Source organism: Lissotriton vulgaris, chromosome 4_1 (genome assembly GCF_964263255.1).
Source record: "Lissotriton vulgaris chromosome 4_1, aLisVul1.2, whole genome shotgun sequence".
NCBI classification, from domain to species: domain Eukaryota; kingdom Metazoa; phylum Chordata; class Amphibia; order Caudata; family Salamandridae; genus Lissotriton; species Lissotriton vulgaris.
The window spans coordinates 400,534,902-400,560,948 of NC_141691.1; the positions used below are offsets into that span (position 1 = coordinate 400,534,902).

At 43.7% G+C, this 26,047-nt stretch overlaps 1 protein-coding gene across 6 annotated transcripts in view; it reads left to right on the forward strand.

Annotated features, from left to right (window-relative positions):
* DACH2 (dachshund family transcription factor 2) overlaps positions 1-26,047 on the forward strand; it is an 847,028-nt gene that overhangs the window by 601,319 nt on the left and 219,662 nt on the right. For all 6 annotated transcript variants that reach the window (XM_086918783.1, XM_086918784.1, XM_086918786.1 and 3 more), the window contains one exon: positions 22,812-22,967. In XM_086918783.1, coding sequence (XP_086774909.1) covers positions 22,812-22,967 — 156 coding nt within the window. The remainder of the gene's footprint in view (positions 1-22,811; positions 22,968-26,047) is intronic.

Consider the following 26,047-nt stretch of genomic DNA (forward strand, 5'->3'; position numbering starts at 1 on the left):
CCATCCCTATACCCTATAGCTCAGATTTGAAGAGGGCCAAGGCAAGCATTTTTGATGGCAGAGGGTTTTTAATAAAGTAAACCTTTTTTGTAATCCAACTTTTTTTCTTAAAGCAAGCCAGGCTGCATTTAAAAATAAGATGACTTTTTTAAAGGTTATTTTTGAGTTTGCAGTGGTCTCTTGGACCGCGTCCTACTCCCAAGAAAACGTATTTTTACATTCAATGGGAGAAAGGGGTCCCTAAGAGATCCCTTCTCTTTTGTAATTGCGTGAACAACCCGACTTTGGGTTGGTAACTTTTCAATAATTTATTAATCTTTTCATTGATACATATGGATAGGAATCGCTATTTGGAAGGAATGTCAATAACTTTCCCCTCACAAATAACAATTATTTGTCCATTTTTAGTATAATTTTAGGAGTCTGTAAGAAGGTTCGAACTGCTAAAATGGGTTTAGTACATTGCTAAAAGCAGTTTCTCAGTTGCAAACTTCAAACCGGAGTAGTTGCGACCAAAAAACTGTTTTACACATGGGATCCCCTAATTGCCAATTCTGGGTTTTAATTCTCCTTCACGGCCAATTGTTTCCACAAGTAAGTCTTGCATTCTTGTGCGTATTATCCTTTCTGCCAAATCTTTATACCCTAGAAATGTTTTCCTGTAATGAACCACCCAATCAGAAAGATCATTTGTTTTATATATAACTTTATTTTTCCCACTAAAGCAACTGATTCGTAGAAAACATGATTAGGAATTAGGAAAGCCCTTTCCAGTTTGGAATTTGCATTCAACCTGTCCCCAGCTGTGATTGACAAGATAGGCATCATCACATAATATGAACCTTGCACAAAAAGGCTCGAAATGGGCCAGTTAACCCAGCACAGTTCGTATTCTTGTCAAATGCAGAGGTAGAAAAATTGCATTGGTGTTTTTTGTATAGAACCATACCTCTTTGTGTGAGGCTTCATGCAAATGAGAACTTTGCAGGCTTTTTTGTTGCTGCATCAAATGTGCCAACAGCATTTTCACTGTCTCAGTTTAGGCTTGTAAGAGGTGATTATAAAATAGGGACCGCCCAGCTACCTCTTTGTTGTGGGCCAGGTGTCCTGGGGGAATTACCGAGCCAGGGGATGTAGTCAAATACACTTCAATAAGATTTTATATAAGCCTCTTTTAGCCACTGGTATACGTTTCCATCCCTCAGATTTGAATCCAACCTGGATCCCCATCATCACTGTCCTTGCTCTTTTTATATCCTTCTAGTAGATCATTTTAAAATTTTGATTGCCCCAGTGATACTTTTTTGGGAAACCAGGGATATCAGCAGTGTCTCCCTTGCCTCAACCTCCAATGAAGGAAAGCAGCTAGAAAGCACTGGTCTGGAATTTCAAACAAATTATAAGCATCCAATGCATAAGACTTGAAGAATGTGCTTGCAGAAAGTCTTGGGTGATGATCCTAGCTCTCACAAGCAGTTTGGTGTTGTGTCCTTCTCAAGGTAGCACGGAGCGTCAACGACAAGGACACCAGCGAGATCATGAAGACCATCCACTCCGGCTCACCGCTAGACCCATGCCCCCACCAAATCTTCAACAAAGCCAGCGCATCCATCGCACCCCATCTCAGCAAGGCCATCAACATCTCCTTCGAGACAGCAACCTTTCCGGAAAGCTGGAAACACGTCGAGATCAACGCCTTACTCAAGAAACCAAAGGCGGACCCCAAGGAACTCAAAAACTTCTGGCCCATCTCCCTGCTCCCATTTCTGGCTAAGGTCACCGAGAAAATCGTCAACAAACAGCTGACCCGCTACCTCGAAGACAACAACATCCTGGACCCATCCCAGTCCGATTTCTGCAGCAACCACAGCACCGAAACCGCCCTCATCGCTGCCACAGATGACATCAGGACTCTACTAGACAACGGAGAAACAGCAGCCTCATCCTCCTGGACCTGTCCGCTGCCTTCGACACGGTCTGCTACTGCAACCTACGCACACGCCTACACAACACCGGAATCCAAGGAAAGGCCCTGGACTGGACCACATCCTTCCTCTCCAGCAGAATTCAGAGCGTCTGGCTCACCCCCCCCCCCCTCCACTCCAATGCCACCGAGATCATCTGCAGCGTACCGCAGGGCTCGTCCCTCAGCCCGACGCTGTTCAATATCTACATGGCACCCCTCGCCCACATCACCCGTCAACACGACCTCAACATCATCTCCTACGCGACGACACCCAGCTGATCATCTCCCTCACCAAAGACCCCCACACAGCCAAAACCAACCTCCATGAAGGAATGTAGGCTGTCGCCGACTGGATGAGGAACAGCCGACTAAAACTGAACTCGGACAAGACGGAGGTCCTCATCCTTGGTTCCATTTCTTTGGCCTAGGACGACTCCTGGTGGCCGACCACACTGAGAACTGCTCCGACACCCACAGACCACGCACATAACCTAGGAGTCATCCTCGACTCCACCCTCATCATGACTAAGCAGGTCAACACCGTCTCCTCCTCCTGCTTCAACATTCTCCGAATGTTACGTAGGATCTTCAAGTGGATCCCCACTGGAACAAGAAGAACAGTCACCTAGGGAGAAGTGTGGCTCACGGTGTAGAGCAGGCAGACCCGGAAGCTGAGGTCAGACCCGGGACCAGGGTTCAATTCCAGACGCGGCAGGGTCTTGAGCTCAAATGTCCACGGACTCGATAATTCTCGCTCCGGTGCCTGCTCTTATCATGGGTTCTCACTCTGCAACTCTGGGCATTAAGCTTGCTTAATCTCCACAACGGCCCCCTGCGGCGGGATGCCTGGCTTTCACCTTGGGGATGCCCTGTAGGGGCTATCTCACAGGGGAAAGCCAGGACGGGTTCCCAAGGCAAGCGCCGGGAAACCTCCGGGTAGCTGTACGCTCAATAAATGCAATAATAATAATAATAATAATAGGGCCTTCTCGCCAGCAGGCTGGACTACTCTACGCAGGAGCATCGGCCAAGCTCCTGAGACGGCTGCAACGCATCCAGAACACCTCAGCACGTCTGATACTCAACATCCCCCGCCGCAGTCACATCATTCCCCATCTGGGAGACCTACGCTGGCTCCCAGTCAACAAGAGGATAACCTTCAAGCTCCTCATCCACACACACAAAGCCCTCCACAACACCGGCCCAGCGTACCAACCTCGCCTTCACCCCTGTCCCCCGCATCTGAAGAACGACAGCTGGAGGCAGATCCTTTTCCCACCTCGCCGCCAAGACCTTGAACACCCTCCCAACCAACCTACGGCAGACCCAAGACCTACTGGCCTTCAGAAGACTACTCAAGACCTAGCTCTTCGATCAGTAGCACCCCCCCCCCCCCCCTCACGGGTATGTAGCATGCTCTACAAGTGTCCTGATTGTTGATTGAGCACTCTTTATTTCAAAATAAGTAATATGTTGATTTTGTACCAAACTTTAAGAATGCAGAGCAAATGAAAATAGAAAAGAAGAATTGGCAAAGGCAATAGTTTACACCTACTCAAAAGCTATTGGTTTTGCCAATGTATTTTAGCCATGTCGTATAGCAGCACAGCTGCTGTGTAGCATTGCAAAAAGTTATTAAAAGAAGTGCTATGTTTCGACCAGTAATGGTTGCATCAAAGCGTCTTTTTTGCTTATGGTGGGTGGAGTGGGAAACACCGACAATGGGAGGGAGGATTGGAAAGAACGGGCAACAGCGACAATGAGTGGGAGGATGGGAGGGAAATAGCAACATGACAAAAAGCACTATGAGCTCGCCAGCTCTGCCCATTTCAAACCAATTTGTTTTCTTGTAGTGGGTGGCAAAACAGACAAAGGGAAGGTGTAGGGTTATGGGGAAAAAGCAACACTGATAATGGTAGGAGGAAGGGAGAAAAAGCAACATGTACAACGGGTGCCAGGGGTGAAAGGGGAAGAACCAACATGGACAACAGGCGTCGGAAGGGAAGAAGCAACATGGAGGGTGGGAGGGTAAAGAAGCAACACAAAAAGAGGAGTGGGAATGGAAGAAGCAATAAAGACAACAGTTTGGTGGAAGGGAAAAGTAATATGAGCAAGGACGACAGGGGGAGAAGAAAAAATAAGAAAAATACTAACCCAAATACAGCACAGTTAGCGGAAGGTCAGCAGTTAAACTGAAGCAATCAGTACTTAGTTCCTGCTCCAGCCAAAAGAAGAGTAAGTAAAGCCAGCACATGCTGGCCAATTAGAAGTAAGCAATGGACTGGCTTCAAGCCCCTTCTTGTATACAATACTTCTCACAAGTGAGAGCACATGCAGCACATTCACTGTTGCAGGCAAGACCGACTTAGATACTAACATCTATTTACTAAGACAGCTGCAAAATTAATTGATAGGAGAACCTGCATTTTACTGCTTAAATCTTTCGCAAAACTGACCAATATCCAAAATCTGTCCCCATACAGATAGAATAATTCAGCACACACCGAGGATGAGGAACAATGTCACATTTAACATTCTGCAGCCTCACAATTGTCCTGATTCATAGGACAATTACCTGGAGTAAAAATGATCTCTGAAATATGTGACAAGAAGACAAAAAAGGTCAGATTTTTGTGAGATTTCCTTGTGAAAAACGCAAACTAAGGAAATGTTTTACAGCTGTATTGCCTGACATCCCTAATCCTCTTACCAAGCACAGGTGGACTGTAGTTTTATTAGAGTTCTGCAGCATGGCCGCTGTCCGTTGTTTCCATCACTAAGGCCTGGCTGGTAATGAGATTTGACAGCAGAACCATAGCCTATAATTGATTTCAGGACACAGTTCTGATGTCATTTTCTTGAGATAAAATGATTCAAGCTCAAATTTTTTTTTCATGGCAGATGTAATAGCTCTGTCTGTAAGGGTTTCCTCTTCCTCTTCGGATTCTGCGCTCTTTTCCTCCAGGGTAATGGTAAACTTTGCTGAAGATCGTCAGTGTTCAGCCTACAGTAAGCAGAGATATCCTTGCTTGGGGGAATTCCCTGGGTGGCCATTTTCAACTTATCAAATGTTGACCTTTTTCTATTCCTTATAATCATCTCCAATGTGACTAGTACTCATGATGTCTTCATATAACAAAACAAAACATCTTTATTTCCCAGGGCACTTGCATTTCAAAATTTCTTTTATACGACAAAAATATATATCATGTACTTTAAGAATATAGATCTGTAAAATATTTGTAAAGTAGTAAAAGGTATCATTAACCTACTACCAATAATTGTGCTGCTCAAAACAGGATTGCACAAAAAATAGTTATACTATATATAGATACTCGGAATATTCGGTATGTTCTGTGCACAAATTCCACCAGACATTACCCGGGAAAGTTGTGCTGGGGAGAACTTTTAAACAATTGGTATTCCGATTTCGGTGTAAATTCCCTGCTTATACTAGGAATCCTGAAAAACTCAGCCAATGGTGTTAAAAGAAAATTACATACAGTTATTGTGAAATATCGCATGAAATCAAATGTGAGGGTTCATTTTTCAACAGAGATCATTTCCCACTGTCTCTTTCATAAAGAAAAAGAAAGAATGTTCTCGTTCACTGGGGCGGAGGGCACATTCTTCATAGACTGTCGTTTCTTTAAGAAATGGAAACACATTTATGGAAATCCAAATAATGGTGAGATTTTATGGCAAACACATTTACAATATCCACAGACATAGGCATCAGTGCTTTCAAGACAATTTATTTTATTTCCAACCTTTTGTCGTTAACTTGTCCTGTTTCTGCCCTACTCTATTTCCTACATTTTTTAAATATTCTATATTTCTCCGTATACACAGCAGTGATTGATGTGGTTCGAACAGAAGGCCTGAACCTTTTATTTATGCCACACTATCTATACTTGAAAGCCCTTTCCTCTGAGGTCAGCCTCTTTGCCTTCATGCTGTCTCTGTACTTGAAGGTGCCAGCTTGATTAAAGCTATGTTCAGGGGGTGGCTAGCTAGACCTCGTTTCATGTGTGTCAGGTGGGTGAAAGCCCCCGTGGGAGACATCAGCACCTTAAAGAAAATATCTATTTAATCTAAGTCATGTAAAAAGGGTTCAGGAATGAAGGGTCCATTTGGAGGTTACATCTAAGTTCCCACATAAGTGTCACGAAATTTGTTTTTGAAATAGCAGGAAGATGAGATAACACCTTAGTTAAACATTGGGCGAAATCACAGATATGCCTGAAATATAGCCAACCCCAAATGAGAACTAAGATCGAAGTATAACCAGCATTGACAGGAACAATAGTTGTGTTTTTTTATATCAACAACATTTGTGTGAAACTCAACTATCATTAACGAAATAGGTACAGCATGGGAAGCAGAAGAGCAAGTTTCACAAACAGAATGTTACAGCATAGGCATTCTAGGCATGAGTAGCAGTTGCTTCCCTACATGATCCCAAAACAGGTACAGCATGCGACACTGGTGTGGTTGCTTTCCTCATATCATATATGCACGTCCCCACAAACAGATATCTACAGGTACCTGAGGGCGTGTGTGCATAACTCTTTTAGTAAGATTTGAGAGGTGGGGTGAGTTTCAGATTTTCCAACAATATAATGTTAAAATACATTATGCTACAAGCAGGACGCATGAGTGGGGCTTAAGGGACAGTGGAATGGGAGAGGAATGTGGATTGGTAGGGGTACGAGTAAGAAAAATTCCAATATTTTGTAAAATAACCAGCATATTTTAAGACTTTCGAAACCGAGAGATGGAGAAAGTGTATATGAGTTTTTGCCTGTGAATATGTAAAAAGTCCTGGTGAAAGGTGACAGACACTGGACTAAACCCAACTGAAAGCACCTGTACCCAACTATTTCCCAGCAAATACTTTTATTGAGGAGTGTAACACCCGAAACACCCCCGCAACCCCAAAGCAACGCCCCTGTTGACTGCAGGATGAGCACAAACGTCTCTAACACATAGCAGACGTTAGTCAAAGCCAACAGCAGTTCAAGCTTTCAAACTGTTAGCAATCGCTAAGAAAACAAACTGTTCATTTGTAGGCATCTTGTTATGAAAATGCAATGCATTTTGGTAAAGTACCTTGGCTGTTTTTCATGAAATCTTTCATCTTGAATATATGATACATAAACTTAAAATACATAATTTTGACAACAGATGAGGAAGGCTAAGTCCATACAGCTGACACTACATTCTTGCATGTACAATGCTGGAAGAGTGTTGCGCAATAGCAATTTGACTGGCAGAAAACTATGAAGGATAGAAATTGAGATGCATGAAACAACTTTTCGAAAAAAAAAGTCAAATGAGTCATAGGAGTTACTGTCAACATTAACAGAGATGGCATTGATTTTGTTAACTCTTGCTATGATTTTTGGAATAATAAAAATATAGCCCCCAAACTAGATCTAAAGTTTACCAAAAAAGCAATGGATGCTATGCTTGAATTAATTTCAGCCACTGGTAATTCACCGGGCTGCCTCCCCGATTGTTATTAGTTGTTATAGTCCATTGTTATTTTGCACTCCATGCCACCTCCGTTTGGGCCCAGCCAAATGCAAATCAGTCTTGACCCCGCTCCACTGGGAACAGTCCAGCCTGAACTGCGAGGCCAAGTAATCCCTGAACCAGAATCATAGCAGCCAAGGAATGGTTTCACCCTAGTTAGGGTTCATCAGCCCGGTATAACTTGGTTCCAGTGACACAGTGCGCACTGGACCCACGTCTGGGCATACCCGTTCCACTTAGGGTGACACACTAAAGTATACAAAAAAGTGGTGGATGGTATGCTTGAAATAATATCAGTCATTGGTAATTATTCGGGCTGTATCCCAACCTATTGTAATTTTGGACAGCATGCCTAATCTTCAATTCACCTCAGACCTCTTTAGTTCAATAAAAGGCACCTGTCCCTTTATCCCACTTTTGCAGGTTTCTCGGTTCTCCTTTTGTGACGTCTTTCAGTCTTTCTCTTCTTCCTTCTTTCCCATTTCTCTATTTTTCTTCTCTTGCCCTCAAGAAATATGTGAAGAGCAAAGTCCCCAAAGTGCTGGTTCCCAAAACATGAGTGCTAGTAGACCCCACTGACAACTAATGGCTCCAATCAAGCCTTGTCCAAGGTACCAAAGCAGTTGGATGGCTTGGCATAAACCAAAGTCAAAACAATGTACCCGATCAATGTAGATCATTTTGTGTGTTCACCAGCAACATAACTTCCTCATATAGATTATTTGTTATTTACAGATCCTAAAAACAGCAGAAGTGCATAAAAACAAGCTAGTCTATATCATGTGTTCACAAAATCAGAACTATGTTTTCAAACCACTTGAGTTTCAATTTGATCCCGTCCACTTATTTGTGATTTGTGATCTGGCAGCTGGTAAAGTTGTGTCTCAACTCTACGGATGGAGGTTTCAACACAGGTATTTATTGTAGATAGATTGCATAGTCAACACATAATATTTCAGAAGTTTCCACTAGTTTCTTTAGTAGTTGAATATATATACTCCAAGAAACTTTGAGACAATCTAGAGCCCTGAAAATGCCTTCAGTTGGATATAAAGTTAATTAGAATGGAGGTTTGACTTTGCCTACTCCCTGTAAGTCAAGAATGATTAAATCCAGTGGAGTGTTTGTTTGTGGATACCAGTCAGCTGCAACTTTTGCAAGCAAGAATCAGTGATGAATGGAATCAAATTCGTAGAGAGGGCCAACAACATAAAGGCAGCTAATGCCAGATTATTGCCCTTTTTAAAGGGGGTCTATCATTAACACCATATTCAGTTTGGCGCTATGTTGTCCAGCATGGATGTAGAGGTAATCTAGACCATTTTGTAAACTACATCACATAGATAAAATTATCATTATTTAATGTTCCAGTGTTCTCAATGACGGATGCTGGTGTCATATCATTGATCGGATGTATGACGTTACATCGCATACATTTACATTGCACACCGTTACAACGCAATTTTTACAACGCACATTCCTTTACAACAAATGCCTTTACAACGCATGACATTACATAGCAGATGCTATTACAACGCATGCCATTACAACGTAAGTATAGGTAAGTATATTATTTTATAAAAAATGTAATTAATAAATATTTAATTAATTTTATAAACTAAATTATTTATTAATTAATTTATTTGTAAATATATATAAATAAAATGTAATTAATAAATATTTAATACATTTTTTAAAGAACCATTATTAATAAATAACTATTATTAATAAATAATAAAATTATTAAAATATTTTTTTTAGTTTATTTAAATTATTTATTACAAAACTGAACCCTAAAAATACCCCAGTTCCCCCAAACCCTAAAAATACCCCTGTACCCCAAAACCCAAACCAAGCCCTGAACCCTACAAATACCCCTGTACCCCAAAACCCAAACCCAGCCCTGAACCCTAAAAATACCCCTGTACCCCTGTACCCCAAAACCCAAACCCAGCCCTGGACCCTAAAAATACCCCTGTACCCCATAACCCAAACCCAGCCCTGAACCGTAAAAATACCCCTGTACCCCAAAACCCAAACCCAACCCTGATCCCTAAAAATACCCCTGTACCCCAAAACCCAAACCCAGCCCTGAACCCTAAAAATACCCCTGTACCCCAAAACCCAAACCCAGCCCTGAACCCTAAAAATACCCCTGTACCCCAAAACCCATACCCAGCCCTGAACCCTAAAAATACCCCTATACCCCAAAACCCAAACCCAGTCTCGAACCCTAAACATACCCCTGTACCCCATAACCCAAACCCAGCCCTGAACCCTAAAAATACCTCTGTACCCCATAACCCAAACTATATATTTTAAAAAACTTAAATTAATTTATTTAATTTATTTTTAATTTTTTTAATTAATAACAAACTGCAATTAAAAAAATGTTTAAATAATATGATATACTTACCAATACTTACGTTGTAATGGCATGCGTTGTAATAGCATCTGCTATGTAATGTCATGCGTTGTAAAGGCATTCGTTGTAAAGGATCCTGCGTTGTAATGGTGTGCGTTGAAACAGTATGCGTTGTAAAAGTTGCGTTGAAACGGTTGTATACCCATTGATCTTGTATAGACTGGTGAGCCCTGTGACTGGAGACCCAACTCTTCCATCTTTATCTCAATTTAGCATAGACACTGTAAATATGGATTGCATTGCAAAGTTCTTCAGAATGTGCACAAAGGATTTAATTGCAGAGGGTTGCAGAATGAATTTAAAATTGGAGAGAACATGCTTATGACATGAGGCTTCTTTACAGTCCTTGGTTGATGTTGATGAGTATATATCTCACTCCCATTGTAACAGGATTGTTTTCTTTTGTTAGTAGAGCACAGTTGCATGCTGAGACATGCTCGGATTACCTTTATTTATGTTTTAGTTCTGAAAAACTATAGGTAAACCACTTGTTTCAACATTTCTTCGTTGTAACTTTTGAAATGGAAGAGGCAGACTGTTGTCCAGGTTGATAAAGACTGTCCCTGGTTTTTGTATGTAAGCTAAAAAATATATTAGGACAACAAGGTATAGGGGCCGTCGTATGAATGAATGAATGACTGAATGAATGAATGAATGAATGAATGAATGAATGAATGAATGAATGAATTAAAGTTTATTTATAATGCGCGAACTTAGCCCGAAGGGTATCAAGGCGCAGACTAAAACACAAGGTATATAAAAATACAGAACAGAAAATAAATTTAATAACAGCACAGTTGTCTTTGAAAGATTCTGCCCCACACACAGCACAGGCAGAGCCCAACCAGCTAGAGTACAAGTCTCAAATACACCTACACACAAACTCCCACTTCCACCGGTCACTGACATTCGGGGATCAGTGTGTGGTAGAGCTGTGAGGGGGTCCAGCATGGATGGACCATGGATTGTAGCAAGAGGAACGCATCCCTATGCTCCTTAACCTTTTGGCTGACTTAGATTGGGATAAGCAAGGGCACACAAATAGGAAAAGGAGTCTGTGGTAATAGGGAACATTGGTGGGGGGCACTGTACAACTTGGAGGTGGCTAGAAAGACAAGAGAAAATGAGTGAAGTGTGTCCTATTTAATGTGCTTCAAGGCAAGCAAACTATACCAGAGGAAAGCATTAAAATCACGGCTGCCTATTCTTCACCAAAGCCAACTTCTGCTACCAATGTCTACAAGGGTGCGGGGCTATGCCAGTCTGCATGCAAGCAGATCAGTGCACCAGGATTACACGAATATATGACTTTACCACGAATACAAATACTCCGCATGGCATTACCACGCGAATTTTACTTCGCAAGTGGCTGTACCACACAGCTTTTTAGAACGCAAGTTCTAAACTCGCATTTCAAAAACGTTACGTTCACTAGCTCTTACTTCCATTCTCCATCGAAATATGCGTTAAAACACGTCTACCAAAACTAAAAAAGGACTTCAATTATGACGTACTCGCCACGTCTTCGGTGCGGCTCTTTTCTTTTTTTTTTTAATGACACTTTAGTGCGTTTTTTATTGTATGTAGCCTGCTCGTTTTTTTTTTTTTATGGGGGGGAGACCCCCCCAACCCCCCAAGGCCACGCAGAACTTACATGCTGGACGACCAAAAGGAATACCACTTGCGTGGTAAAGACGGTCGTTGAAGGCTCCCTCGTTGAAGAGACGTTTGCGGGGTAAGTGGATCGTTGAAAACGTCATGCGTGGAAAAGACTTTGTTGTAAATTATGTTTCCCGATTACACCAAAGCTGTCTGCAACGGGATGCCCTGCTTTGGAAGTGCTCATTGTGTCCAAAGACAAAAAATGACGAGTGCAGTACTTTTCTACTCTTGGGCTGTAATACCATTTCAATGTTTTTACCCCGTGGCAGTAGAGAGCATTTACACTAAACTGAATAAACGTTATATAAGACAGCAAATTGTTTTGACCAGATAAGATGCCTATGTTCGTTAGCCAACGAAGATTGTGTGCTGTTAGGTACAAATCACGAAAATGCAATTTTAACCTAAATCACCGTTGCGATTAAAATGGTGTTTTTGATATTGTAGTAAAACTGCTCAGGATTTCTCAGGCACGAGCTGCTGTGTTAAAGGGGCCTCTAACAATCACCAACAGTAGGCGTTCTAGAATGCAGCTGTGTTGGATGATGTCAGCTGGGGTTCTGACGTGCGCTGGCCCTTTTAAAGCAAGAGGCGGTGGCCTTGCTAATTAGCCACCACCTCTTTCATCGGCGCTTTTCTGAGCCGCACATTGTGCCGCGTGGCCGACAGTACCACTAAGGAATGTGGACGCTTATTGACATGCCTTCCTGTGATTCTAAGTGTTCCCATGTACGTCCTGACAAAGTTATAAATATCAACTTCGCAGAGAACGTGCCCCGGTGCGCAGATTGACTCCGCATATGTTGTTGCCTTACATGTGATTTAATTCCCTTTGCAGCCAAACTAATCTTAGAAACTCAATAACAGTGATGCGCGCGCGGGCTTTTGCCTCGGTGCCACGAGGAGTGCTGAGGGAATACTTACTGCGCGCAGCGTTTTAATTTAGGAGGGGCTGGTCTGGGACTTGTTGTTTAGGTTTTACATTTGCTTAGTTGAACACGTCAGGCTAAATCCTGGACTGATATGTGAGTTGTGTAAAGGAATGCCTTTGGTAAGCTGCTGGCGAATCATGCATTTTAATTTCAGACTATATTTTAAATGAAGCCTTTCTAGCAAATCCTGTAAGCCAGCCGCGCGCGCAGAGCTCTGATAAACATTTGCTGCACCTGTCGTCGCCATATATTTCCATCTCTGCTGTCAGAGAGCATATGGACAATAAACAGCTCTGTCAGATTGTGGCAGAGCATAACACAACAGGACAGGGGAGTCACCTTGGCATAATTTAAGTGCCTGATTAATATGCTTAAAATTAAAGTATGTGCTCATAGATACAGAACTGCTTTCATGTTTTTGGAAAAATAATCCTGCCGCCAAGAATTGCTGAACATAGCAGCCTCTTGATGGAGTCATGAGTTTGACACCTGGCCATACCCACGTTCTTACTATAGCAGAATGTAAAGACAATCAGCGAAGTCTGCACGTCCAAAGATTATACTTTTTGAAAAGTAGTATTTGTGGGCAGGGTAGGATTCTATGTTGTTTTGGGGCAATGAAGAAAGCAAGGAATCCCGGACAATAACGTTCCTTCAACACGTATTGTATTATAATTGCATTTATATAGTGCTTACTAACCCTGACAAGGCGTCGAAGCACTTTTTCGGCGAGTAATTGTGAGACACAAGGAAACTGGTGAGCAATACACCAGCACATTTAGATACACATAGACACATTGTTCATACATAATATATAAATAGTGTTTAACTCTGTAGCTGTTGTGTTAAAGTTCAAGTTCAAGTTTAGCATTTGCATAGCGCACTACTCACCCAGAGGGTCTCAAGGCGCTGTCGTGTAAGAAGATACATGTAAGGGATTGAGGATGACACATGAGCAGTGGTTAATAGATTTATTGAATTTCCAGCACAAAAATAGGCCTAGGTGAACTACTGCACTCCTGTTATCTCACATAATTTTGGACATTTTGCGTTATGCAACATTTTCAAATTTATGCAATTGCACCATAATGTGTAATTTATAATCCCTTTGTCTGAAAGTTCTATCAAGGGAGCACATGAACAATGGGGACATTGTTACAACTCTTTTTAGTGTAAAATGCACTCATTACCCAGACCGCTAGAAGAAACACCAAACCATCCCTACACAAGAGTTTTGTCTGACCAGGGGCACAATTGGGCTCCTACTAGAAAAATACAACTAGATTTTGGATATAAACAGCAATCAGTGTTTTCATACCGATATAGAGATAAACACAAACAGAGCCCCATTACCAGATGTTTGGAGAGGAAATACAGCACTAGATTTACTGATTACAGATGGCACCCTCCACCCCCCTCAATTTCAGTGCATCACAAGTTGTTCCTGCAAATGAAAGTAACCAGTGAGAGCAGAGGTTTTGCCTGAGTCTGTGGACTTTACCACTCAACTGCTCAAGGCTGGTGTAACCCTGAGCGGGAGACTTAGGTAGGCTGCTCTTGAGGGATTGGGGCAGAGGGTGGTAGGCTTCAGGGCAAACTCGGTTTGGCTGGGGAGTGTTACTTGCTTCCTCCCTACTGTAGGAGAGGAATGGGTGGGCACCGGCCAGAGCCTTAACACCCCGCCTCTGTACCTGTAAAATGGGGTCCAATGTTTCTGCACCTTGTGCTCCCAGTTGCGGGACCACAGGCACCTTAGTATAACCTAGCATGATGTCCCCCCCAGGGATACCACTCCTGGCGACTTGTAACGAAAGCCACGAAGATCCACCGAACAGACTCTTTTCTCTTATTACCTTGACAAAGTCCAAATAATTAGATATACCCTGCCTCACAATCTTTCACAGTACCCAGTGTCCATGCTCACCTACACTCCCTTGCCACTTTCCTCAAATAAGTGTTAGAAGTTTTGTGTATTTTGTCTTTACCTTTTTTGGAGCATCATTTTTTCTACATTCACCTACCTCACTATTTATCCACCCTTAACACAAACATGTAGGCAGGTTACTCCCTTCCAACACTTCAGGAGTGGCATTTAGTACAATATGAAACAACCTGGCCCCGCCTCCACAGATTCCATGCTCCAATCACTTTCATTTCATGGGCCATCTGTACACGTTCTGTAATGTTTCTAATAAACCACTCTTCAGGACTAGTCATTTTATCATGGCACAGCTCAATATATTTGTAGACTACACGTCCCGACTGCAAGTACCCCGTGCATCGTAGTAAAACTTAGCTGCACAACATTGTCAGTTAGCATGGGTGAAGAATATCTCTTCCTTCAAAAAACCTCTGCCATAAACTTGATCACACTTCTTCTGGAAATATTTACCTTTGTTTTAATCTTCAACCATATTCCATGGTGATCAATTAAGATGCAGCACATCGGGGACCAGTTCTTACCGATCTGAAATAAGGCCTAATTGGTGAAATATTTTATCCATTTCGGCACTCCCTTGCTCCAATGGGGGGCTACAAAGTGTCAAATATGTTGTCATTCAGGCGCATATTTACAAGGAAATAGTACAATGCAGAGCTGTGGTAAATTGCGCAGCACTCTGCCATATTCTAAATTCAGGCATGTGCCGTATTTACAACGACACAGCGCACCCCTGCACTTTCCGGAGGGCTAGCGCCAAAAATATCTGGGTAGCGCCAACAAAGACACCCTGGCGTCGTAGTGCAAGGGTGCCTGCGCCGCAGGGATTGATTGTTTATGTGCAAGAAGGTATCCCTTCCTTCACATAAACAATCAATAATGGCGATTTGCTACTTCTATCGGTACTATATTCTGCAGCACACACAAAAGTAGCAAATAGCCATTATTTAATGGACGTTTATGTGTAGGAAGGGGCACCTTCCTGCACATAAACAATCATTGATGGCGGTTTGCTCTTTCTATGTGTACTGCAGAATGCAGCACACATAGAAAAAGCAAAAACGAGGAGAATTAACGCCTTAACCGCGGCGGTTTTTCCGCCGCGGTGCAGGCGTTCTATTAGGTGGGCAGGGCTCCGTCGGCCGTTGGCCGACGGCAGCACTAGCGAGGTAGCAGGGCCGGCCTTAGGCATGTGCAACCTGTGCACCTGCACAGGGCCGCCAAACCCCAGGGGATCAAAGTGTTTGGAAGTGGAACAGAGCCGGAGGCCGTCAAATCCCTGCCACTGGGGCTGCCACGCCAATATATATCCTTAATATAATAATCCTCTGAGGATGGATACATATTTGCGTGGCAGCCCCAATGGCAGGGATTTGACGGCCTCCGGCTCTGTTCCACTTCCAAACACTTTGATCCCATTCCTGACCTCTGGGGGGCTCTGCCCCGCCCAGACCCCCTCTTCCAGGGCCCCCTACCTACACTCCCTGCCCAGGGCCGCCATGAGCCTAGAGCCGCCCCCGGAGGTAGTGCTCCAACGGGAGCACCAAGGGGTTAAAAGTGCCTGTGTGAAAGTATATCACATTTACAAAGTGCCATTAAGCCACAAAAAGTGGATTAGCACCACTTTGTAAATGTGGTGCAGTGCATTGAGCCAATAGAACATTGGTTGAAAGTGATGTTCAGGTGGCACAATCTCCCCTTGTAAATATGCCCCTGAGTTTTTTTTGTTTGTTTCGGGTATCACAAATCTTCTCTATGGAATTTGCTTTCTTTATCCCTTCCTTCTAAAGGCAATTTTCCAAGATTCTGTAAGGCAGGGAAGCACACTCATTCAGGCAGACTTTCGTAGTGATAACATGGGCTTCTGTGACTTCCGAATACCGTTGTCATGCCTTACTAGTTATAAAATCCTAGCTATTGTGAATGAAATCATAAGAAGTGGGAGCATTGTATACAATAGCATCAGTTGTAGACAGCCATAATGATTGACCAAAATCATTGAAGAATGCGCCGGTGATGTAGAATTGTCAAATATATTGTTACAGATTTCCTGTAGTTGCTCCCTGTTAAAGGATTCTTAGGTTATAGGTTATCAGGTGAACTTACAAAAGAACAATGCTCTTCATGATTTTGTTGCAAACATAACGATCGAAAAGACCTAAGAACAATAATCTATAAACCACAGCAATGAAGGCAGGTAAACTACCTTTCCTGTGCACTTGCAAATCAATCCTATTGTGTAAATTACAAATTAGAACCCACCATGGGCTGATTTGATTGAATACAGAAATTCTATATCTATTGCTGTACATCAAGTTTACGTTTCAGACTAATGGTTGTTTAAGTTGAGGGGGCATGGCCTGATAGGCCAAGATGGCTGTCGCTCTTTGTTAGAACTCCCACCGGCCACACCGCAGCCGTCTTGATCTTGTTGCTGGCAGGCCCGGTACGACGGCCAGAGCCGGCCAGCAGTGATCCCCGAGTCTGCGGGGAGACCGTCACTGCCGAAGAGCTGACACAGCATGATCGTGGCATGGGAGCCGCAAGAGCTAAAATGTTAGCTGCCTCAAGCGGTGGACAGAGGGATGAGTTTTGGGGGCCATGGATTGTGTGGTGGGGGCCCGCGGGGGTCGAGGCCTTCCCCCTTTTCCATTTGTCAGAGGTATGCCAGGCTGCGAAGGTGAGGACTGGCTAGAAGAGAGCTGGGAACTGGGAAGCCGGCCCCCGTTTGCTTTCCTTTGGTGCGGTGTGTGCTTTCCTTGGAGCAGGGGCGTATTCAGGGAAAAAGTGGGCCCACACTCCTGCCATCACTGGGGGAACTGCGAGTGGTATGGATGGTTGTAAAGGAGCAATCCCTCATGCCTCTGTTCGGGGCCACACCCTTTGCTCCATCCGAGTCAGTGATATGGGACCAGAATAGACCCACCGAAGCCCTCGTGGGAATCCAGAACCCGCGAGGCCAAGTGCTGGCACAAACATTTATGAGGGGATGTTGGAGGAGGACCCAACTATGGGTATGATGAAGACTTAATTTCCTCAAGGAGCCCCCAATGCCCCCTCTTTCCTTCCCCCCTCTCTATTACTTTCCTCCACACAGAGCACTGTTAAAAGACGGGTGACTGTCGTGGAACAAGGGGGCGAGGGTCTGGAGGCCTGCACTGGGCAGGCCGTAGGGGGATAACACTGATGCATGCAGGCTGCCCACCTGGGTCTGGTAGTGCAAGTGGGCTGTGGAATGGAACCTTTCTCTGGGCCCTGGAGGAGTAAAGTGAATTGTGGGGTTCAGCTGTCACTCTGGGCCTTGTTGAGGCCCCACATATTGGATTGTCAAGCAACCAAGGGCAGCCGAGGTGTGAAGAGGTGGGTCTGGAGGCCAAATTCTGTCAGTACCAATGCATCCTTTTAATATGGTGGGATGGGCCAGACCTTGTGGGAGGGAACTGTTGAACTTTTGTCTTTGTTATGTTTGCGTTGGGGGGTGGGAGACATATGCTTGAAGGGGAAGTGTGGGGTAGCGGTGGTGAGGGAAAGGGGGTTGTTGGTCTTGTTGTTTTCCTTTTTGGTTGATTGCTTTCTGAGTGTAGACAAGCTAGGTTCTACAAGCACACTACAGGTTTACATCGTCCTTGCCCAGGATGGGCTGTCCCAAATGTGACAAAAGCCTCAATGGGGACATTTAGGCTACAATACCTCCTTCCATCTGTTGTGGCCCCCTACACACTGATGACGTGGAACATCAACAGCCCGCGACGGTATCAAATGAGGAGCAGTATTTTGCTATGCGAAACGGCATGGCCTGTGGTCCTACTCTTGCAGAAAACTCTCCTGCTGGGCAATACTTGCCCCTTCCTGGCCCATTATGGGTTTGAGAGGGTCTTTCAAGCAGAGCCCCACCAGGGAATCTAGGGGCATAGCGGTGCTCCTTCACAAACCATTCCCATTGGTGGTTTCCAAGGTTGATCTAGACCCCCTGGGCGGTATGTGATCGTGACAGGTACTTTCCAGGAACGCCTCTACTATTTCATCAGTGTTCATGTTCCATCCACCCTACTCCACAAGACTATGGAGGAGTTGCGATTACAGATTCTTCAACTTCCTCATGATCTGACCTTTATTGGTGGGGATTTCATTGATATTATGATCTCTGGGGAAGACTTTTTGATATGGGGTGCAGCCAGGGGCAGGGAGAGCAGGAGACTATGTAGTTGGTCAGAGGGCATGGGTTGGTACGATGCTTGGAGGGGCATGGGTCTAAACCCACCGATCCACAGTTCATAGGCCCTTATCCTGTATTGACCTCCTCCTCCACCTGTCAGTTGGCTTGCTCAGTAACTCTGGCTCACATATTCTTCCCAAAGGGATTTCAGGCATCCTCTAATTATTCTTTCATTTGACAGGCAACCAAGTAAACCCCTCCTCATGTGGAGGCTTAACTCCTGGTTTTTGGAACATCAGGATTTTCTGGACTTCATGGCCCAGGAGGTGGAGGGGTGCTATAGGGGCACTGTGAACCTGTCAGGGGTCCTTTGAATGGCTAGTAAAGCTCACAGAGTTGGAAGACGACATCCTCAGGTTGGAACGTCAAGGTTACACGTGTATGACGTATGCGGAATTTCACCACTTAACTCTGCAGCAGAAGTCGCTTCAACAACTGCCACTTGAGGAGGCATGCAAATGTTGGAAGGCCTCATCACAAAGAGTCTATGAGTGGGGCGATAATCGTGCAAACTCCTGTACTGGTTTGTGATGAGGGACATGGCTTCCAGGGTGGTTACATTGATTCAGTGCAGAGGGGTGATAGTTGCTGAAACTGCAGGGGAGATAAATGGGACTTTAGCAACATACTACGAGACCGTATATATATGCCAGTAAGGAGCGGCCCCACAGAGAGACATTGCGTCCCCTGATGTTCGTTATTTCAAAGACCAAACTTCTGGCAAGTGATAGGACTAACTTAGATCATCTGTTGAAGCTGGAAGAGACCATGCTGACCCTCTGAGACATGAATGCCGGGAAACCCCCGGGCCCAGTTGGTTTTCCTAAGGAATACTATAAATGTTTTCACACCCATGTAATGTCCTGCCTCCTCAGACTCTATCAGTAGCGTAACAAACGTTTATGGGGCCCCCCTGCATTGTATATGGAGGGGCCCAGGCTCCAGATTTTTATCTGGAGCACTCAGACCTGGGTACTGTGCTGAGGGGGCCCCTGAAGCTGGGGCCCCCCTCAACGCAGGGGATGCAGGGCTCAGTGTTACGCCCCTGGACTGTATCAATAGGCAGTGTATAAGGCACAGTTCCACCCTAAGCTTGACTTAGCAATCATAGTTGTTTGCCCTAAATCAGGGCACCCGGTGAGCATGTTATCCCTCACTGTCACTCATCTCCTCGGAGGTGAAAATTTTCATGAAAATATTGAAGAACCGCCTGCTTGCGATCGCCCCTGGCTGGTGCATCCTGAACAATGTGGGCTTATGCCTCGGTGGAGAACCCAGCTCTGTCTTCGCAGGATCTATATGGCACTGGCAAGCCTATCCCAACTAGGGAACTCCCTACAGCCCTTCTCCTGTTAGATTTTGAGAAGGCTTTGACTCACTGAGCTGGATCTTCCTGGAGGGTGTCCTGATCAAGTTTGGTCTGGGTCTTCGAATTCGCGCTTTTGTGTGGGTATTCTAGTCTAGCAGCAAAGCTCAGGTGCGGGTTAACAGTATGCTGTCTGCCCCATTTTCGATTGCTCGGGGTACCCAGGGTTATTCAGGCTGGTGATTTAGAAACTGCAGCCTGGATTTGCTGTGATGCCCAGGTGTGGGGCTTCAAATGGTGGGTGATGATGGAGGACCGTATAGCCCTTTATGAGGATGATCTGCTTCTTTACATCTGGTGCTTGTTGACCATAATAAAGGCTCCCTGTTTTCAGTTTTTACTTATTTTTACAGATAAATACAGACAGAAAACAATGTTTTCTGTCTGCATTTATTTTTAACCCTTTCCATGCGGCCGCAATTCCCCTGGTGTGCTGTAAACAACACGAACAGGGGCGGGCCATGACGAACTCCAGCCGTCATCAGCACACGAGCACGGTAGTGCATGACGGCTGGGGTTCGTCATCAGCATGGAAGGGGTTAAAAGTGGATAAATGCAGAAAAATGTGATTCTTTTAAGTGACTCTCTGTGCTGTATTTCATGATATATAGGCCAGCAGCTGAGCAGATGGACAGCATGGGAAATAAAAAAACAGGATGAATCTTCTTTAAATAACGGCATGTGTCAACATACATTTTTGGTTTAAAGCTAGTATTTATCAGTCAATGTATTGTTATGTAATATTTGGCAGCTTACATGCTAAAACACGACAGACATCAAAGCATGAGTGCGCGTCAGCCAGTTAAATAGATATGGAAATGTACAGTTTTACAATTTCATTTATACGCAAAACACAAAAGAAATATGAATAAATACAGGTAAAATGGCCCAAAAATAAATATGGATAAATACAGACGGAAACAGCCAAAAAATAAATACCATAAAACCAGGAGCCCTGATCATAATCCATAGAGTGCTGCAGATTCTTGGTCTGTACAGCGATGCCTTAGGCTTGCAATTCACTGGATTAAATTGTTATGTTTTTTCCCTGGAAGGGACCGCCGATTGGAAAGACTGTCCTGTGAGGCCTGCAAGCTTCCGGGACCTGAACATGTATATAGCCTTAGAACCCGGTCTCACCTGGAGTTTGAATGTCAGTCCTTTGTTGTCTCACCTAGCGTCGACCTCAACAGGTGGGCGAAACTGCTACCTAATATCTTGTGTCACACCACGTTGTTTAAAATGATTGGCCTCCCTCGCCTGCTCTACGTCATACAGAAGTACACCCTATGACGGCCGGAACCCTGGTGGTGCCAAGTTAAGGCCAAGCTCTGGCCCTTCTTGTGCCGTGATTGACCCCTTCGTATAGCATACAGTATATGTACTCAATCTGCATGATATGGGGGACTAGGTATGGCAGACGTATACCTTTACTATTGGGCAGCTAAGCTGTTGGTGGTCAACGAATAGATGAACAGGGGATGTAGGGTCCCGGTGTTTCAGTTGGAGGTGGCCAGGTTGGGCTTGGGTAGGATTGAGGGGTTGTTGCATGACGTCTCTATTCTGTCTTCCCTCCCTGAGTCCAGTAGGGTGAATCTAGAGACGTGGTGTATGGCTATGTGGTGGATGGGTGGGACCGAAAGATTCCACAGATGGCTCCTCTATGGGTAAAAAGATTGCTGAATCAGATGATGTAGTCTCCAGAGAGGGTGATGTCAAGCATGCCAGACTCCTCAAATCATACCAGTCGCTGAAGGAATACTAATACATTTCTAGATTTCTAGATTTTTTTTTAGATATCTGCAATTGTGCCACACTCTGCAACAACATTGTGGCTCCTTGGGGAAAATCCCGGAAGGTAGACCCCTGGAGCTCTAGATTGATTGTAGAGAAAGGGATCTCTCCAATCTACTGAGCACTATAGTATACTACTCCTGATTTGTTTGCACCCTTCAGGACCTAGTGGGAACAGTGGGTGGGGTCCCTAGAAGGCTCCAAATGGAGAGACGTTCGTATGGCGCCCAGAACGCAAGTCATATCCTCCAGGCTTCAACTCATATTGCTTAACTACTTGCACATGACCTACAAAACTCATGAGCGTCTTTGGAGTGCAGGCTTACTACACTCACCAGCGTGCAGGTGCTGCTGTGAAACCCCAGCCCGCTTTTATCATATGGTATGGGGATGTCCAGTGATTGCGAGTTTCTGGGTTAGGATTATTGAGTTTCTCACCAGGGTAGTGGGGACACACATTGGCATCTCACCATTATCCATTCTGTTGGGAATTCTGGAGTGAGTATATGACAGTGGGAGAGACAAAACCCTAGTGGGGATCGTAAAAGAACTTGCAAAAAGCGATATTGCCAAAGGGTGGCAACTGTCTTGCCCACCTCTGTTAGCACCATGGAAACAGGCCGATGGACTGCTGTGCAACACAGGAGCAGAACATACACCAGGCCATGGGTTGCCCCCAAAAACATGCAAGTGTGTGGGGTAAATGGTTAGACTACAGAGGAATGTCATAATGGGTGTGTGCAGGGGAATACGAAGATGTTTGTTATACGCCCTGATATTACTGCATTGAAGTACAGATAGACATGTTTTGTGTTGGTGTATTCCTTAAAACTAATAAAATTCAATTTATATAAAAAATGGTTGTCAAAGTTGCAACAAAGTATTTTGTACTATTTCCTTCAAACTTAATAAATAAATGCAAAGTCCAGTTTCAACAAAACGCATGAAAGTGTCTGCTTTGATTGCTTTGCAGGTGGAAGCGAATCATCGTGGGATAAAGATAAAATGCAGTCTCCTATAAACACAGGCTCACAACATGGCATTAGCCACGTCACGCTGTCGGGCCAGCAGAGCCTTGGAAATGCACATCCACTCAGCCCACTCCAGCAAAACCACTTGCTAACTAACCGTGCGTATATCATCAAATCTTATGACAATGACAGTCAAGTTTCTAGAGTACAGCCGAGCAATTCCAAGTAGTTTTTAGAGGTCGAATTTCTGAAAATATCAAGATTCCAACTGGGGTTATTGGTAATGCTGTGACGAATGGATGATTAAGTGCGAATTCTTGGCCCTAAGTACCATATTTCATCCTTGAGTTGCAACTTGAAAGTACTTAAGCAATTTAAATATCATTTTCTGTTGTATTTGAGTCAAAAGTGAAATGCACGCAGTAAAAATGGAATAACATCGAGACAATATGATTTGTATTTCATTCATGCACACATAATTTGACATTGATTTATAAATGCTTGTTTTGTTTAATTAGTTATGGCCTTATGTTCTTATATATTAAAAATGTGCTTGCAATAGATTGTGTGAGGAGTTCAACAGTCATTGTTGCCCTGTTTTTTCATTTTATTTTCAATATTTTTTTTAATGTACTACCCATAACAATGAAGAAAGGATGAATTAAACAAAACAACCGAGCCAACTGCTCCCCTTTCCTGGCTACTTTGTATACTGTCCAATCAGGTCCCTAGTAGCTCTTTCAAGGGTTGGAACAGCAAAACCTTTGCAGCTTGAAAAGCAGGGGTGTAATGGGCATTGGATCAAGAATACCGTGTCTTTTTTATACAAGTCAGTGATTATATGCTATTGGTCCTGTTGTAAATAGAAAGCTGAAAGAGTATATGTTTTTACGAGATAACTAAAAATCGCGATTTACTAGTGACCTTTCACAAATATAATATTTGTCGCCATTTCATCTGTCACAGGGTAAAGCTCACCAGATATCATGGATCGGCTGGACTATTTCATGTGGTATACACAGGCCTATATAAGAAACTTATTGTCAGGCTGCAGAATGTATAAATTCTGGATCAAACTCACCCTTAATGCACTGCACTGGTGGCCTGTTGAGGGATCATATGTAAAGTCTATCTAGCATACCAGAAGCACCCTGGACCATCATTTCTGGATACCTGAAAAAGCGGAAACACGTAATGGGCCAACTAGGGGCCTCTGTTCAACCAATGTGATGACAACCAGCAACTGAAAGGTCAAAAGGTTGCTATATGGGTAAAGAACCATGATAGCAAAACCTATAGCTAAGGAACATTTGTTCGCCTTTCATAGTCAATCAACGTGTTGACATCTTAGAAAAGTATTGAAAGCATAAATATTTAATCAATTATATGACAGCTCCTAGACCTCAGAAACAGCAACATCAAATGCTTGATAGCCATGTTGTTGTCGGAACATAGCCGTGACGGTAAGCCTTTGACTGCTGCCCACCTTAGTCTGCCTGGTCTGTTCCTTACAGGATAGGTCAAAGAGCTGAAATGAAGGCATAGTGTAATAGTCAAGGTTTTTTCTCATAACCCTTTTTCTATGGTTATGGAAGGAAACCTTTTCATAATTTTGGGTTCCCTTGTCCTAATATTTGCAACACAAAGCCCCCGTAATGAGTGCCCCCTTATCAGATGGAATAATGATCACACCAGATAAAATCCGACATTGAGGTGTTGAGAATTTATTGGGTGTGATAGTTCTCACAGATAATACATTATTTGGGAATAGCATGCAGATTTTCGTTCTTTCCATACAAAACCCTAATTTCTGAAAATTTCCGGGGCAAATTACAGCAGTTCCTTGTTAGCCACAAACTCATGATTCCAGTATGTGCGGTAACAGGAGTCACTGCTATACCATAATTTAACAGGCCATTCATAATGAGGACCAAAATGTGTTGGATCTTCTCTTATAGTCAAGATATATTCTCACAAGATTAACCCATTCAATGGGATCATTCATTACGCAATTCTGTGAATGAATGGTTTGCTTATACACACGTCTTATTTTTGGGGGAATGATAGCTGTTCTTGAACAACTTCATGTGGTATGCTATAAAAAGCTTCAGAGGGCGCAGAATATGCTGCTGAAGACATCAGCAATACATTGTGACTGAATCTGACCAAAGAAGTTTTCACAAGATGTCTACTTTATACATCCATCTTAGAAGCTTTTCTAGAATTTTTAGTGTATACTTTGTTTTCCTACTTACCCTAAGATATATTGGGTGAGGGGGTGTGCACTCCAATCCTTTCTTTGTGCTGTGAAGCTCCCAAATAATTTAACCCTTACTTCTGGAAGGAGAGGTAAACCCGAACCAGCTCAACAGAACTTATCTTCCACGGGCTCCATATGTTGCGGGGATACAAACTCTATTTTTATTCATACACACAATTACATATATTTATGTATTTGGTTATTTAATAGGGAGTGTAATAATGCTCTACATGTAGTCTTTTCGGGTTTCTCAGAGAGTTTGATGCAAGAAAAATACAGCTTGCTGAATAGGATGAGAGGTTGTCCACCAAATACCTGGGGTCTGTAACAGTGTCCAAACCTCTTTGCATGTGACCCTTCTTTAGTATTGTGTTTAATTTCGAGAACCCTCCAAATAGTTTGGTTTTGAAAGGGTTTGTGAATTGCATGTAGTTGTGTTCAGAGTGCAAGTGTGGGTTAATAATATTTCAGAGTCTAGGACCGTGTATGCATTGTGATCACCTCTGTGTTTCAACTCATGTTAGGAGGTCAGATGCAAAGAAGGATTCTTGTTGAGATGGAGTGAGGTGCCAGTTCCTGCAGATCTGCCAGGCTTTTGGCCCTGTGTGCTTTGTAGAGATGCACATGCCTTACATTTAATTCTGGCATCTATTATCAGCCAAAGGAGAGCTGCAAGAGCTAGCATCATATGCTCTTGTTTTCAAGGTTAAGGCAAGCTCTGGCTGCCTAGTTCTTGAGTATTTGGAGCTTGCCCATGGGTTTTTAAGAAGACCGAAGAAGACAATCTTTTAGACATCATTGAATACCAAGATCAATTCTGTTGTCAGCTTCAGTGTGTACCAGTATACAGAAGGTCGAGTATTTTCCTGTTCTCTTCCTGTGTCACTGAGTTGGCTTGTGGAACAATGGTGAGGCTATTGTCTAAGAGACCACAGGTTCATAAAGAAGATGGTGCTAAAGCTTGATGGCCAGTCAGGA